Consider the following 18472-nt stretch of genomic DNA (forward strand, 5'->3'; position numbering starts at 1 on the left):
GAAAACATAGCTCAGTTTATAAATCATATTGTGGAGAGCAAGACCTAGGCAGCTAAATGAACAGATATTACATTTGCCACTGAATTGGCACAGGCAGTGGCAGATAAAGTCGGTTGTACTATTGTGATTTTTTTTTTTGTGCCTCCTTTAGATGCTGTGCAGCCCAATCAGTAAGATTATTTCCTCTTTCACTTGCAGCTTGACCTGGTGGGAATTTAAACCTATTTTAATGAATGAATGTGTCCTCATTATGGGGTTAAAGGGACTCACAGGTTTAGCAGTGGCAGAAAATGAAACACCCTCCAGGAGATGTGTTCCAGAGAGTTTGATGCCAAGTTCCTATGAAACAAAGAGAGAAGACATATAATATTGTCAACATTTGTTTTGCTGATCTATTGCTATACAGTATGACACACAACAATACCTATTCTAACAGCTTAATATTTAACATGAGAGCTAAAAACCACCTGAACAGATTTAGAAAATTGTACATACAGTCAATAAGGTAATGTTACCTTGGCAATGTACTTGAAATCATGCCAATCATGCCATCTGCTCAAATGTTGCTTTGAGAAGCCATATAAATCTTTGAGAAACAAATCATTATTCCCGGCCTAAAAGAAAGAAAAAATAAAGTAAAAATGTTCTTTTCATTGTTGTAATCTAGTCCTATTTTGCAGTTGAGTCACACTGTGATTTGATTGCTCACTTTCAGAGCAATGCTTACCTGCTTTGAATTACTCTCAGTGGAAAACGTTAATGCATCCAAATGGGTCCTGATCAATTACCTTGGCAAGTATTTCGCACCAGCCAGGAGCTACATTCACAAACACCTCCAGCACACCTCTCAGTGTTTGCTTAGTGTTCAGTACATTAGGTGATTAGTCCAGAGTCCCAAACAATTCACTGAGAGGAAGGAAGCTGCTCAGCTACACAGACTGAAATACGCCAAAGAACTGCATTTGTGGAAAAAAGGTTTTTAGAAAGTTTACTATTTTTGTGTACTAATAAAAATCACTGAGAGTTTTTAGCCCTGCTAGCTTTTGGCTGTACAAAAAATTTCAACAAATATCAGATGGACTGACATGAAATTTGTATTAACACTCATGGTCCCAGAGGATGAACCCTCGTGACTTTGCAAATCCCCTCTAGCACCACCAGCAGTATCAAAGTTTTCACTTATTGGGTGAAATATCTCAGCATCTCCCGGATGAATTGGCACACATTTTTGTCCAGACCTTCATGGTTCCCCGAGAATGAATCCCAATTACTTAAGTAGCAACACGTATGTAACTGACATAATTTAAGACTGGCTCTGTGGAACCAAGGATTTCTCATTTGGCAGCTTCAACATCCTCACTGGGAGGAAGGGGAGCTAAGGTGCAAATGAGGTAAGTAAGAAGAACCTTAGTGTTGTTTAATTTTTTTTTTCTAATTCAAAAAATGTCAAAGCAAACGTTGTGCATAACATAATCCTACATCTAAAATTGTGTATGTCAGACGATCATAATAACCTGTGATATATGAATGCTGCATATCTTTTTGTCAACCCTCTCGGGCCACTAAAATATCATCACAGTGGCTTTCATATGATCCTCAGACAGCCAAGGAACCAGGCTGTAAATAAACCTCCCTCAGAAGATGACAAAAAGCCACACTGGGGAGCGCACACATGGAAGCCAATACATTTTTACTCTGGCAGGGCCAAGGGTTCAATTATTTGTTTTCCTTGCTCCCAAAAGTTCACATCAGATGGGTTAGCCATTGGGGCTTATCCATTACCAGCTCGATTCCTGCCCAGGCCCACAGGGGGAGAGCAGAGCCGGGAATAGCGGCTCATTTTCTTAAGAACTAAATGCAATTTTATAAAAGATGATTGAGTTCCAGGAGGATTGTGGAAGGAAGATGAGGGCAAAAGGAGAGAAAGGAAAGTGGTCCAAGCTGACACAGCCTCTATGTGCCCTGTTAAGTTTTATTATAGTCTGTCTCACTTAATCTTAGAAATACATCCGTCACACAGAAGCCCCTATATTCCACCCAACCTCAGCCCAGCCTCTCCCTCCTCAGTGAAATATTGATTAAGTGATAATGGACCCTTAGTGGAGTGTATTTATTATGCATCAGTTGTCGATAATCCGCCAAAGTGAGCGAGTAAAAGGTGACTGGTGGATGTCTTCTCCAATTTCTCGAGCTCTCCCCGCCTACCGCACCCCCACCCCCTCCACCCCCCATATCTGGTCCTCGAAACTGGCCTGTCCTTTAGATAAACAACATCGGACATGTCGCACAAGCTCAGTAAAACGATGAGGACAAGATGGTGGTGATAAGAGTCAGCTGCTGATGAATAGACAGATTTGATGGTTCCAGTTGATAAGTCTTTGTAGCATTATTTATTGCTGGGCTTGGATTGTAAGGCCATACTGTTCATGAATTATATAACATCAAAAAACAGAGGCGAAAATTCAACTACCAGGCTGCTTAAATTTGTTTTCTAAATGATTGTTGAAAAAGGAGGTGGTTACAAATAAATAGATTTTTACTTTCCACAACAACGCCATGTTTCTGTGGTACATTATATATACTGTATATAATATTATATAATATTATTTTTGTCATTGGCAGCAAAATGAATTGACTTTAGAGACCCGTTTTGCCTCACAAATGGTCCAAACCCTAAAGAATATTGAACTCATATTGAAATACACTAATTTGTCTAAACGTTCTTGTATTTATTATTGGACCCTACGTCACAAACACTTGGTTGAACTACATAGCCTAATATCGATTTAGAAAAAACTACTTCTAATAAATGCAATTTGTGGTTTCAGTATCTGACATGAGCTCACAAATTTCCCAGATCTGTGGATGAGTAATACAACTCTTTGAACAAGCATCTGAGTCACTGTGATTTTGAGAAATCTAACTCTCACTTTATGTGACATGTGCAATATTGAAGGGGCAGCTGAGCACTGACTGACAGGGACAAATAGGCTGACCCAACACAGGTCAAAACATGACAAGCGGCAAGACAATCCTTTTGTATCGACAAGGACACTTACACATACTGGAGCTTGAGGTTTTGTTTGAAGGCATTTGCAGAGATGAGCCTCAGCCTACATAATGTGACCGTGCTGGAGAGGGGAAGAAAGCACAATAAAACATCAAAGTATTTTGATAGAAATAAAGCATTAAAACTCAGACATACTTAAACTTGTGTGAGTTAGTGTCAGATAGATAAAATCAGGGGTTGGGTTATTGTCATTACCGATTAAATTGCCAGTTATTTTGTCAAATAATCAATCATTTGTTAAACAAAGTGTAGGAAAACAGTGAATAATGGTTTGATGTATGCACAACAAATATTTTCAATTTACTTTGTAAAAATTCTCAATTTTGAGAATCCATTTTCTGTCAATCAACTAAAGCTCTAAAATGTTAGTTTCTTAGATAAATCTAACTAACTTTTATACATCTCAAACTCATTTTTCTACTGAGGTCATTAGAGATTTTTCATCCAACTACCTTCAAATAGTGGCCAAAAGTATGTATGACACCCTATACACATTTTATAGGCTTTTCGTGTGGGGTTGTTTTTCCTGGTCTGGTCAAGGCCACTGAGTTCTATTTAAGGAAGATCTTATTCACACAGTGTACAGTGTAGAGAAGGCCTTTTGTTTGTATTGTTTTGTTGTTTGTATGTAAGAGAACAATGTACGGTGGCCCAGAGGTGTTAGGCCAAATACAAAGGCCAGAACCCAAATACAAATGTCACAATGGAAGTGACATACAACGGAAGTGAACGGTAAACGGATGTTGACAATGAGGCGGATTGTTGCTGGCGGACTATTTCATAGAAGAAGACAGCTCTTGCCCCTGTCATAAGTAAGTGAAACGTTGTTCTCTAGCTAACTATGATAACTATTGCTATATGATTGTCACAAATGAGTTCTCTTCCGTTGTGACTTTTGTATTTGTGTTGTGGCTTTTGTATTTGTGTTGTGACTTTTGTATTTGTGTTGTGGCTTTTGTATTTGGCCTGACACCTCTGGGCCACCATAACAATGCCCCCCTACACAAAGGCAAGTCCATAAAGAAATGGTTTTCCCAGTTTGTTGAGAATAACTTAACTGGCTTGCACGGAGCCCTGACCTCAACCTCATCCAGATCCTTTGGGATCAACTGGACTGTGTGAGCCGGGCCTCATCACCCAACATCAGCGTTCTCACTAATCCTAAATCCTTGCCGGAAAACCATGATTGTCCAATCATAGCTTGGCAACCTAGCAATAGCAAACCTGTCAAGCTTTGGATTTCTCTACATGTTGCAGCAGTGTGTGCTGGGCTGTAGTAGCAATTAGCATTAGTAAAAGCATTTAAAGAGTTTCTATATTGTATTTTTGTTTTTTTAAAGGCTAAAAACAAAAAACTTCCAAAATGTACTATAATATTATAATTTTGCCTGAGATACGTCTTTTAGAATTATTATTATCCATTATAAGTTTGGATGGTGAGTTGTTTGGAATGACATACTGTATTGAGAATTGCAGATAGAGAACAAACAGTACACAGTAGTGTTGTGTTAGTGTATCCAGAAGCATTAACTGTTGAACATTGTCTTACAGGAAGGTGTGAAGAAAGAATTACTTACAGGTTCTTCAGCTCTCTGTAGTTGAAAAGATCAATTTCTGTTATATTCTCCAGGCCTGCTTGGTTTTCTATGAAACTGGTTAATGAGAGAGAGCGAGAGAGAGAGATGCGAGGTAAATGCTATGAGTAGCTATAGAGTAAATACATACATTTTTTTGTGACCTTCAGCCATTTGTTGAGTAAATACTCAATTAAGCCCATGCTGAATGGAAATAATAGAAAACAGACGAAAAAGGAACAGAACACAAAATTACAAAAGGTGAATGAATTCCTTGACCTGGGACATAGAAAATAACAGAAGAGAGGAGTTTATCATTTAGGGAATTCCAGCTGGACAGAACACAAAAATACTGATTTCCCTTTTATTATTTGTTTTGCACCAAAGATAAGACCACAAAAAGGCTCTCTGTTTTTCTCAAAGCAAAGAGTTGCCAGTATATTTCACACTGAAAACAACAGAAGTAGCTGAATTGACTAATAGTCACTTTTGTGTCAATACTCAGCAGCTGATTACTTAAAACACTGACCCACTTTTAAAGGCATCATTATTCAAAGTTGGGAGAAACAACTGAAAAAAAAGCTGATGGGAACATAGGTATCACTTAAACTGGGGACGCTGGGGATGATGTTCCCAACACTTATCGAAATGGCAGATACTTTTTAAAAGCTCAATTTGTTAAAAGATAAAATAAAAATAAATTGTGCTAGCTTGCACCAAGACATAGGCTAAGGTTTGCAAACAGATCATTGGGTTTTATTTGCTGAATTTAGTGGCACATAATGAAACAGTGATAGTGCTGCTTGCTAAAGTCGTTTCTAAAATCGTTTTCCTCTTTCAAATTGTGCAGTTTGAGTAAATGCTGCTACTGCACTTCTTTTTAAACTACTCTACTTTTCTATGATTGGTTGTCCTGTGGTGGCCCCTATTGGATTAGGTTGACAGGGAAGGTATTGGTTTTCAATTGCATGAAATGTGGAAAAAATGTATTTAAAAAAATAACATGGAAGAATATAAATAATTAAATCCCTGCACCACTTTAATAATTAATGTTTTCACATATCGATATAAGATAAGCCTTATGCTTAGAATCAGAGTCATGGTTGTTTGAACTTCACTCCAAACTTTCTCCAACAGTAAAAAAGTATGCTGCATTGAAACAACAAGGCAGTTAGCTGCCACGTTAGCAGTGTTATAGCATTAGCATTATATATTATATCTTTAAATGTAAATGTAAATTAAAATCGCTGAGATGAAAAATTAATTGTGATATTCTCAACATTTTTGAGGGCATTTCTGACTTTTTGTTCGACATCCTTAGTCACTTGTGTCAGTATTAAAGATGCAAAGACATGGCAGCTTCAGATGAAGACTTGGAAATTGAAGATACAACATCCCGTTTATAATTGGAGGTGCACTGGTGCTTTCTACTGTAGATGTGATATTGGTATTGTTTGACTGACATGGTGTTGCAGCTGTGGATGTGCATGACTTACTTGTGTGGTTGACATATTATGACATTAGACATAGACTGCTTAAAAATGCATTTGTTAAAGAAGTTTAAAAACGTTTTTTGTTTGTTATTTTTCTCCATCTGAGCCCTTATGTACCCACCACTTTTCATCACAAAGTGACGGCCTTGAATGGGAACAAATACATGGAACCTTGAGGGACATTGTGAATTGAAACCATGGTTATTTGAGATAATACAGAAAAGACATTAAATAAGAAGGATATCATCCAAATTCAACCCCACTGACAACTCTGACCTCCTTGACATCCACTGAACAAACTAACAACAGATAACAAAACCAGCTGACATGTCCAGGGACCCACAAACCACAAAGCTCATATTAGAACTTAATCTCCTGCTCATGTGGAAAATAAATGCCTTAAGGGGTGCCAAGTACATGAGGCTGATGGGAAATTCTTTTAAGCCTACCTCAAAATTACTAGTGAGCTGTAGATCAATTCAGCACTCAACACAAGGACATCCAGCTCTTTTCATGAGATGTTTGAATAGATTGCTTGATCGGACCTACCAAGGATCTTGCTAGAGCAAACTGTCCACCTCGTTTTCTGCCCTCCACCTCTCACTACACCCCCTCCTGTGCTATTTATGAATGTTGTCCATTTAGCTCAGGAGGACGCTTCTTTAACTCGATTCAAATAATGAAGGATTTTCTTCAATGTGAACATCTTCAGCCCTCTCTTGAACACATCATAATATCCTTGGGAAAGCCTTCCTTTCCACCTAAAACGAACCAAATAATAATCACAAAATGAAATGATAAAATGTATTTTCAGCTGCCATCAGACTGCCTTGAGGTGACCACAATGAAAAATGATTGGAAAAATATTATTAAATGTATATGGGCATCAACTTAATCTAAAAGCATTAATATATTATGAAGGCAAATAAAATTAGCATGAAGAACTCAAGGGTTAGTCTGTACGACGGAGTATTAGGGCCAGTCTAAGAGAAAAAATTATTAATTTTTTGGGGGAAATTACGAGAATAAAGTCATAATATTAGGTCTACGAGAATAAAGTCATAATATTACGAGAAAAAAGGCGTAATGTTACGAGAATAACGTCGTAATAATACAAGAATAATGTAAAAATAATACAAGAAAAAAAGTTGTTTTAATGAGAATAAAGCTTTGATAGAGTTATCAAGATCCGACGTGACCAGCTCAACCAAACAGCAGCCTCAGCCTGAGCCCAGGAGCCGCAGTTTGTCTCAGTCGTACCGTACAGTCAACAGGTAAACTAACGTATTGATAATTTCGTCGTTAAACAGTTTTGCTGGCTGAGCCAACAGGCTGACAGTTCTCATAAAATTACTACGTTATTCTCGTAGTATTATGACTTTTTTCTCGTAATATTACGACTTTTTTCTCGTAATGTTAGGACTTTATTCTCGTAGACCTAATATTATGACTTTATTCTCGTAATTTAAAAAAAAAAAGTACCCCAAAAAGTACATTGGTCTGTTAAACTAGCTTCTTTCTAACTCCTCACATCCACATTTTCAAACCTGTAATCTTGAGCCCGAACTGACATTGACTCAAGTGACATCATCAGAGGCAATTTATCAGACTTTGCACAACTCCCTCTGGAGACATAAAAGGCATTATATGTCTTAACACATTACTGTACTATGTGCAAATATTTTCATTTCAAAAGTTCAACTTCTGGATTTGAATCAAAGTTTTGGTTGAAATATGGCGAAAAAATGCTTCTCAAGCACATTTTGTTGACACCACAGCAGGTGGAATTTTTAATGGTTTCTGTGGGTACTGCCCTCTGGAAAAAGCATCAACTGTTGCTCCTGATATGCTGCTGTTTCGTGGATTTTACAGTAATGATTATCACTTAACCATAATAAAGATGATGGATGGATGGATAGAAAGATAAAATAAGAGCCCTGTGTTATTCCGTATACACCAGTTAATAACATATGGATTCTTTCTCCATAGCATTAGTGTATAGTGCACATACCAAAATAAAAATACCTGCAGTAATTTCTAGTTGATGACAGCCACTTTCAGCATGTGGCATTGTTTCAACCTTCCAGTTCTCTGTTTGTCAGCTGCAACACACAAACCTTTTTATTCATGTCTGATTGACCCACACAGCAATAATATGATTACAGGGCAGGTGGGCCCGGGATCACCAATCGCCCTTACTTATTGGATTGAGCCAAGTGGGTTGTATATCATCTATTGTTCCCGGGTGGGGGCATTGACTGGCAATTCACAAAATTGAATTTATAACTCAGCGTATGATGAATTTCGGCCCCTGTTCCACAGTTAATGGCCCCTTGTTTGTTCCGTGTATCGGCTGTATTCTCTTGCACTGCCAATACTGTGAAGTGTTGTTGTTTGCTGGCATGTAGAGCACCGTGGTAAACAGAAGCAGAGAAGGGCCCGCTCACTTATTGATTGAATGGTTCAGAGAGAAAATGTCAAGCCTCACCCTGAGCTCTACGAAACATGTTTAGCTGCAGGTACAAGGAAATACCTCGGGGGTGGGGGGGAGAGTGAAAGAGGAGGTGAGTGGGGTATAGGTGAATAGAGGCAGAAAGCGACAGTAAATTGACTTGCTCCACCGAAAAAAGCGTTTCACAAATGTAGTTCCTTCTTAACAAGCGCTAATTGCTCAGATCCGAGGACAGGAACAAAGAGAGAACAGCGTGGTGGTGCAGAGAGTGACATTTACTTTTCCATGTTGGAGCTGATGGTGGGTTGCATAATAATACAGCAGCTCTCTTTAAATCACAGGTGGTCAGTTTCTACTTCTTTTTCCATCCAAAGTTTCAAAAAGCCAATATTAAATAACAGTCATCTGCTGCAGACATGCTGAAGCTGAGTGAGAAGTCTCAGTCTCAGTCTCATCTGAGCAATAACTTAGGTTGGCTTTATTCAAACTCATTCCCACAGGGATTGCCTGTCCATAAATGTGAGATAATAAAGATAGGGCTGTAAAGGACTACCTACATCCAACTAGCCTCCAAACAGGGGCATCAAGTGAACCTCATCAGCCATTTTTCTATTAAATCTATTGAGCACCAGTTGAACCACTGCAACAGAGGAACATAAATTAGGTCAGAACAACCTCACTGGTACATGCAGGTCACCAGATCCTTCATCAGAACTGGAATTTACATTTGAGCCTCAAAAATTGAAAAATATTCAATTTTCCTGCAACATGTATCTCTGATTACAGCATGTGATGTCTCCACCATGAATGAAAGCATGGCACATGTAATTGTTAACATTCAGAAAATTGTATGTATTCATCTCCTTTTACCTGTAGATATTTTACACATGGAAAAAGCTGGTTTGTTATTAAAGGAGAAGATAAAAAGTCACACTCAGCCTCATAAGTGCTTTCTTTGATACAATTGCCATTAATAATAGAGTTAATGGGACTGTACGTTGCTAACTTTCAGGACTTAAACCTGATCAAATTACACAGTCCTGATAAAGTGTGTTTAAGAGGTTGATAAGTTTTTATTTTAATGTTTTATGAGAAAAAGTAAGATTTGAATCCAAGTTTTCAGGGGTTGTAAACAGAAACTATTGAACAATTTGAAATGTGATGATAAAATACTTTTAAAGAAAATTTTTAACTGTATTTTCAATGAGTTTGAATAAAAGAAGAGTAAGATCATGTGACCAGATTAAAAACCCACAAAACTGGAGTTGTGGTTTTCCACAACAGACTCATTAATGCCTGAGCTGGTTTGGGATCTTCATCTAATTTATTATTTATTTACGGACATTATTGGGCACACTTAACCCTACTGGTGGCATTTTAAATATTTCTAAACATTTTAAAACCAGCATTTTAAACATTTAAAATTGCACTTCTGTGTATGCTGTTTACTCTTTGTTTGTTGTCTGTCTGGTGTTGTGTATGTCTGTATGAAGTTCCTAACGGATAAATAGTTATATTCAATTTGAATACTACAAGAGCCAAAAGTGCTGAGATCCTTTGAACCATGGAAAACCATTAGCAGGCAGAGAAGCACTTAGTCAAAGCAACGGACAGCAACTTTGTTGCACAACCTTGAACAATATAGTGTATCAGCTCCAAATTCCTCCATTGAATACTCCTGATGCTTCTGTATCACTCAATCAGAAAACCTTATCAATGATTGTAGAGTCATTTCTATGACTTCCATATTTTAACACCTGGACTATATTAACAGACTCTCTAAAACAATTGGACAAAATTAAAAATTGATTCACAAATATTCTCCTAATGTGAAAGTCAGCTCAGATATGAAGCTAGTTGCAAATGGCAACATTAAAACCCATACTCCAAACCATTGGGACACTCACAACTAATTCAACACCAACCCAGAGCGATCACAAACAACAACAACTGAACACAAACAGATAATCAAGCTTGCCAAACTACCAGCATCAAGGCATCTGACCGCATCTGATCTGAACACTCAGGCTCATTTAGAAACACATGCAGAGCAGGTGACACATCATACTCACATCTCTGTCACATTCTCGCTCTCTTGCAGCGCCAGCGCCGGGATGCTGGTGATGCCGTTTGGCTCCAGGCACTGCAGCATGGCAAAAGAGCACCTGCAAGCCGATGGGCACCCTCCCAAGGAGGGCACCGGTGCCAGGCTGAGCAGGGCGAGCACCAGAGGCAGGGGAAGTGCCAGGGCCCAGGGTGCCACAGCCATGGTCAAAAAGAAGATTTTCTCAGCTCCAGCAGAGAGGTTTGGCAGCTAGTTGGAGTCAGTGTCTGTGTGGTTCACCTAATGAAGAGTGAGGGAGAGAGGCGAGGAGCTTTCACACACACAGTGGCTCTTCTCGTGGCTCTCTAGCAGGGTTGAGATCCCAGCTGGTCAGGGTCTTGTACTGAGCCACAGCTGTACTGAGCAGCAGGAGGGGCAGGCAAGCAGGCAAGGGGCCTCTTGGGACATGGTGGTAGTGGGCTGCAGCCTCTCTCTTTCTCCCTCTCTCTTCCTCTCCTCCACAATAAAGGGAGGGGCAAGATAACAGGGCCCAGAGTCACCAGACACCTCGGAAAGCGAGAGGGGTAAGAGGGAGGGGTTGGGGTGAAGGGTGTGTGTTGATGATAATGAGAGGAGGAGATGGGATATGGTGATGGAGATCTCATCTGCCCCCCTCGGGTGAGAGGTCTGCTGTCCCGCCAGCAGCTCGAGGCGCAAACAGTGCCAAGAAGTCAGGGCTCTTGGGTGCCTGGATGCATGCAGTAGCGCTCTTATACTCACACTAACAGTACTGTAGCAACATCCTGCTGTATGGATGGATGGAGCTCTCTGTCCTGGGAGAATTGATTGTTGGAAGGTTCGTAATTGTTGAGACTTAGGAGGTCAGTGATGAATTTAATGGCTGTGGAAAAATGGGGAGGGGTGGGGAGACAAGCTATCTGCAATAAGCTGTTATTCAACAGTGCAAACTCCCAGCAGGATTTAATAATAGTAAATGAAAGCAAAGGACTACAGGTCTCTGAGTTTGTTTTTCATCATTGGAACATACACATTGTTGTAAGCTTCGCAAGGCTTGCACACAATTTGCATTTCGCTCGATGTGATCTTTTAAAGCTCAATAGGCAATCCACTTTCATGCATTTCAAGTGGTATGTAACAGTTGACTGATAGGTACTCTCCAATACTTTGCCGTATAACCTAACACAGTGTGCTATAGCATCAGAACCTGGATTTTGAAAAGACATGACATCTGGCCTTAATGTTCCACTGAAAACTGCTTCTGAGTAAATAAGAGATGACGTGAGGTTATAAGATCTCTGTAACCCGCTCCTCATCTTGAAGCTAGCAGCTTGACGCTACATTAGCTGCTACAAGCATAACACACCCAAATCTCAGACTGAACTGTCAGTGGTCGAGTTGAATTGTGGGTAATATAGATACCAGGTTTTACATGAGCAATAAAAAAAGACAATATGTCTTCTTCAGCTGCATATATCTTTATACTTTTTTAAACGTTCCATCATGTTTCCAACAATGTTATAAAACTGCAATGCTAAATCTGTGGAGTACTTAAATATACTACCAAACGGACACGTACACAGACAGCTGCGGACACCACGACTGCATAGTAGCTCTGTTTTTACTATTTCCACAGAGTCATGGTTCACTCAGTTCAGAAGTTGTTGATTTGGCTCTGGAGTTGTAAGAGGTGTAGATGTCACCGACATAGACCCTCGAGGGACCACTAAGACCTCCAAGGGTAAATGACAGATGAATACAGCCAAAGGGGTCAGTAGGCTAGTTTGCATTAGTCAACTGTGCCTGAAAAATTGTAAAACTCTCTACAGCAAAGGGGAAAATCTGATAAATCTTGTTAATCAATCTGCAATAAATCAAATGTAATATATCAATGTCATCAGTTTTGAGAATCTGAAAACAGTACATATTTCGTAATAATTTACTTTAGTGATTGTTTGACCATAAATGATTGCTTCAGTATAAACTGAAACAATATTTCCTAACCACCTTCTACAATATAAGTACCATGGTAGCCAGTGAACACCACATAGCATCACTGACAGTGCCTCTAATCCTGTAACTGCCAACATTAACTTGCTGCAGAGGCCTGCTGTCCATCACATGTATGTTCTTTATATGAGTGGAGCCGGTTTCTACCCATGGGAAAAATACTGTGCCCCACCCCCATTCCTCTTAGTCACTCTGCACATGAGTAAGGTCACAGTGTCCCGACCACAATTACTGGCCATAAGCTGAATAGCCATTTTTGCTGCTGTCGTCAGGATTATCTGGTGGCTTAATTACTCTTCCTTTTTATGCTCCCTTTTTCTTGGTCTTAGCTCAGCAAATAGTGTGGAGGGACATGGGGCGTATTTGCAGGAAATGTGTTTAAGAGCTCAGTTAAGTGGGAAGCTGGGAGGTTTAATTAACAACATACAGTATAGTACAACCACCATAGCAAACATATGCAAATACAATCATGTAAGGAGGCTGTTATATACTTTATCTGTTAATATACTGTTTTTATGTTCTTACAACCGCCCCCTTTAATTGTTTTATTTGGAAGTTTTGTATATGTGGAGTGGGACAGTATCGGTCACTCAGTGTGTCCGCCACTCTGACCCAAACTGAAATATCTCAATACTATTGGATGGATTGTTTTGGCACAGATATTCATGGTGCCCACTGGATGAATCCTAATGACATTGGTAATCTCATGACCTTTCCTCAAGCACCACCAGTAGGTCAAGATTTTAAGTAAGTCTGTTTTACTTGATGGATTGCCCTCAGATTTTGTAAACATTCATTTTATCCAGAAGATGTACATTGACTTTGGTCAACCACTGACTTGTCCGCTAGTGTCACCATGTGACCGTCATTTTTGATTTTGTGTGAAATTTCGACTATTTCATGGATTGTTATTAAACATTTTTTTTAATATCATTGGCGATCCTCCGACTTTTCAAATAGGGCCATCATGAGATCAATAATCAGTACTGCTGTTAATGACCTAATACCTTTAAAGGATTTTAGTGGCGTCTAGCAGTTACATATTCTAACACCTTCGCTCCCCTTCCAAGCACAAAGGTGAAATTACGGTAGCTGTGAAACACGCAGAAATCATGAACACCTCTATCTGGTTTGTCCTTTCTAGACTACAGTAAAAACATGGCGGTTCTACATGGAAGACCACCCACAGCATCTGTAGATAGAAAAAGGCTCATTCTAAGGTAATGAAAACAATTCAAACAAACAAAATTCAGGTGATTATACACTGATATAAAACAATGAATGAATATTATATTCCATTTCTGCCAATAGATCATCATAAAAGTGACAAACCTATGGTGGCTGGTATAAGTGCAAAACAAATTTACAAACTCTGAAACAAATTTACAAAGTCAAAATCGTACGGAAAGGGAATGTACCAAAAGCCGGATCTGACCCGGAAGTGATTGTTAGCATTCAGTTCAAAACTGCTTAAATACAGCCTCGCACAGTCTCGTTCAGTTGCTGAACATCTTTTGCTTGTAGTCATACTATTATCATCACTCTGTTTACTCTATTCTAGTATACTAGTATCTTATTTTCCTCCATTTCCTCCCAGGGATGCCGCCTGCTTTACATCCAAATGAGAGATAAAGTACAGGAAAAAATTATTTAGTCCCCCTCTATTCACGTTATACTCAGCTTAATTTATATTCATTTTCTGAAAGACTTTAAAACTGCAGTTAATCATTTGGATCATAAGGAGTCTCCATCATAAATCAGCAGTTAGGTGGAACGCACAATATTCCTGATAAAACAATAACCAATCAAATGATTTACATATACCGCCCACACACATCATCAGCTTCCTCCAGAGGTTCATGTTAACTTTTTAAAGTTGACAACTAGAATTAAACATCTATTGAAATGTACCTGTTCTAAACAATAGATGAATATGAGACATGATATGAAGAGTTTTATTCAATGAGATATCCACCAGTCGAATAATATCTCACCTTTTCTTACATGAAGATAAATAACACCAATCAAAAAATGTTCTACTTTTCATAACATAACTATATCTGATATTTTTTTTACAACCTTTTATGTTTTTTTATACAACATTTTGGTGGGGGGAAAAAACCTTCATGTATTTTTGCTAAGATTGCTGTACTGCATGATTTACATCTGTCTTTTGTTTCCTGATTTCAAGTGATGCAGCCTATTCAAACGTGCCAGTTTACCAAATTGTGCTCATTTCTGCCCATCCTTCTCCTTATTTCAATCTGCACAATTAATTTACAGACAACCCAATTTCCTCCAAGCCATGTGACAATTTTCATCCTCACATCATTTGGTAGTAGTGGACATTTGATGGCTAATAATGGCCTCATTTCTCTCTGGATATTTAATTAGATTACTGTTTTTATGCATTATAGTGATTGATGGTCATAGAAGGGGTTAATTGCGACACTTGGCTTTTGAATCAATCTCCCCCTGTCACGTCAAAGATAAATACACTGGTCAGGACTCCACTCGCAGGGAACAGACACAGTCACTGTTGCATCCTGTGTCATAGACTTGACCATGTTACCAGCCGTATCTCCACCATGTGTCCCTAACTTCCTCTCTGTATCTCTCTGGCACACACACACACACACACACACACACACACACACACACACACACACACACACACACACACGCATGTGCATATCCTCATGAAATCAATCCATACACTGAGATGACAAGATAACACAACAAATCCTATGAAAAAACCAACAGTAAACTGTTTCCTGTGTTGCCAAAGCCTGATATAACTTTTTTCTCTGTGCAATAGAGCTCCACTGTTGTCCAAAAACTATCAAGAAGTCACATTATTGCATATAAGGTGGAAAGTTCCTTCATTACCATAAATATAAAATTAAAAAAAACCACACACACACACACTCCTGCTGCTATAAATCACTAGACACCGTATGTGTATAAATCTGCGGCTGAAAATAGTCCCCAACAAATGTGCAATTTGATCCTGTCTGAACTTTATACTAGCTAAAAACTACAGTGCCCACACGTTTTACTAAATGATTTCACCTAATTAGCCATACTATCAGCTTTATGGATGTTAATGTCTGTCTGTCAGTCAGTCGGTAAGTCCACCACTTTGGATTGTCATGAAATGTTGCACAGACATTCAGGATCCACAGGTAGATGGATCCCACTGATCTTGCTGATCTTGTGAGTTTTTCCTGGTGTGTGTGGAAAACCAGACCAACCAGTCTGCTGTCTTCCAAAGCCTTTTATACCCTGTCACCTGCTCTCTGTGGCCAATCAGGGAGAGTCTCTGTGATTAGTGCCACAGTGGCCCAATGGCTTCAGACTCCCGTCATTTGGAGCTAATTGTTTTTTGACAAAATCATAATTGCATTTACCTTCTTATAGGCATAATGAAACAGAAAACATTACCTAAACAGACTTTTTAAAGTGAAAGTACTTCTTCTTAAAGGGTCAGGCAGGTCGGGGAGTTAAAGTCCCCCTACAGTGTGAGCAGAAAGACTAAACACAAGTCAGAAAGCATGTTTCAAACATCACAACTTCACAGCTCATACAAGAGTGGATCAAATGCACCTTCCTCTCAGCAGACATAGCAACTCAAAGAAATTAGACCTTGGTAATGGAGAAAGTGTAGGCTCCATTACTGCCACCATCAGGTCAACATTTGGAGTTGTCCAATATTGGTTTATCCGTTCCCATTAACTGTTTAACACCAGTATGTTAGCATTGACATTATGAGCATGCTTGTATGCTGATGTTAACACTTTTGTGTTTTTAATCTGTTTTAAATTTTTTTTTTTACTTGATTACTTGAGATATATATATGCCCTATATGAGATTGCCTCTTATAATCGCATCTTACTTGTTTATACATGTGATTATATCCTTTACTTAGATTTCAAGCTGTTTTATATGAAGCTCAGTGCTACTAGAGTATGTGATTATTATTATTATCATTAGTGCCTTTACGTACAGCCTCATAGAGCTTCTAGCTTTTCTGCACTCTTGTTTTTACATTAATGTCTCTATTAAAACAATTTTCGTGACTGTGTTACGCTTTTCAACAAACATACTTTACCGAAGGTAACATTGAACTTTTGCTTTCTTCTATTTTCTTTAGTCTGAAGGAAAATATATATAAATGTAACTTGTTTGATGGGAAATCAAATCAAAGAGGCACATACGAAAGAAAAGAGCTTTTTGAATAACGTTTAAAATAACATTCCACTTGTTTGACAAATATGTTATAAAAGCATAAAAGATCGATTATATAATTATTATTGGGCATGCCTCCAGTAAGTCTGAATAAAGTTATCAACAAACTCTTTTTTATCCTCTTGTGATAATACCTTGAAAATACTGTACACTGTGCGCTTCTGTTAGTTTGTATGGAATATTATGTAGCGAGAGCACATGTGGGGGGTTAAACACGTGCAGAGAGGAAGAGTCAAAGAGGAGCTGCACTTCTGTCAGACCCTTAAACAATAATCAATCAATTTCATATTTATGCCCTGCATCCAAGAGAAAGAGTGGGGGACAGAGAGAAAGAGAGAGAGAGAGTGTAACAAGAGAATGAGCGGGTGAGTAAAAGCTCTTTTGGACCAAGTACAAGGAAAGGCTCTTACTCTTTAAGTGGTAAATGCACGTAGCTGCAGTGTTTGTATGTAGGCTGTGTTGCTTCTGGCTGTCATTCACTTGCTGTACGTTTAACTCATGTGTACAGAACACTGATACGATGGCTTATGTTACATATGTTGGTTTTTTCTTTTAAAATGATTTCAAAATCTTTAAGGGAAATTAGACCAAACTGTTCCATTTGAATAAATAAACATGTACATTTTCATATATATGTTTATAAATTTCCTCATCTCATCTCAAGGTCAATGTTCGGAATTTGCAACTATATCACATCGTCTTCATCAGCATGTAGTGTTTGTGCGGTTGCCATTGAATTTAAGGTGTCCAAATGTCCATATTTTGAGCACTTAAAGGTCTTCTTTAAAAAATAGTGAATAAATTCTACAATTCTGTGACAACTGGGCAAACTTATCTGATTAAAGGTCATGTGATAGGATTGAAAGCTCCAAGCATAGAAAGTGATCCTGTTTTGAGCCTTCCTCCGCCTTTACCAGAATTATTATCCTTTCAGAAAATTATTAATTAAATAAAGTAAGAAGACAAATAAACTGATTGCATAATTCATTTACATTTATTATCTAGATAACAGATTCTTACAAGTTTTTAACAAGGCTTCTACATTTCACCTTTTTATTTATTTATCCTCATCTAAGACTTGTATACAAATCCCATGAAAAGACCAAAATGAACAATGTGTTAGTTAATCTCTCAATACTTTCTGACATCCAGTTACACAATCTCAAACCACTGGTTCCTGCTGAAGACGTAAAGTAAAAACAAGTCACAAAAACATTTACATTACACAAACACAGTAATATCTAAAGAGTGGTACTTTAAAGTCAGATTTGACACTAAAATACAGATTCATGGTGCAAATAGCGAAAAAGTAAATGATATGAGTAGTTCAAGCACCTTTTAAGATTTTGCTAATTTTCACAAAGTTTGCTACTCAGCCTGCAAAACAGTTGTGTAATATCTGCTGTGGCTCTGGAGAAGTTTTCCAGTGTTGACGTAACCCTGATCATGTCAACGCTCCACTGTTCTTTGGGTTGAACCCAAACTTGGGACAAAAGGTCAGAATATTTCAAGCTCTGCTGCTTCAATATGATAATTATTTTAATCTGTCCCTTAAGAGTCCCC

General features: G+C 38.5%; 1 protein-coding gene across 2 annotated transcripts in view; it reads right to left on the reverse strand.

Moving 5' to 3' along the window:
* ntrk1 (neurotrophic tyrosine kinase, receptor, type 1) overlaps positions 1–11159 on the reverse strand; it is a 31459-nt gene extending 20300 nt beyond the window's left edge. Inside the window, exons 1-4 of one of the 2 annotated variants that reach the window (XM_051405753.1) lie at positions 10662–11159; positions 4648–4722; positions 3060–3131; positions 271–339 (exon numbers count right to left, since the gene is read on the reverse strand). In XM_051405753.1, coding sequence (XP_051261713.1) covers positions 271–339; positions 3060–3131; positions 4648–4722; positions 10662–10858 — 413 coding nt within the window. In that variant the 5' untranslated portion in view covers positions 10859–11159. The remainder of the gene's footprint in view (positions 1–270; positions 340–3059; positions 3132–4647; positions 4723–10661) is intronic. The other variant, XM_051405752.1, reaches the window with a different exon arrangement.
* Between the last annotated feature and the right edge of the window lie 7313 nt (positions 11160–18472).

Source organism: Dicentrarchus labrax, unplaced genomic scaffold, assembly GCF_905237075.1.
Source record: "Dicentrarchus labrax unplaced genomic scaffold, dlabrax2021, whole genome shotgun sequence".
In the NCBI taxonomy this organism is placed as follows: domain Eukaryota; kingdom Metazoa; phylum Chordata; class Actinopteri; family Moronidae; genus Dicentrarchus; species Dicentrarchus labrax.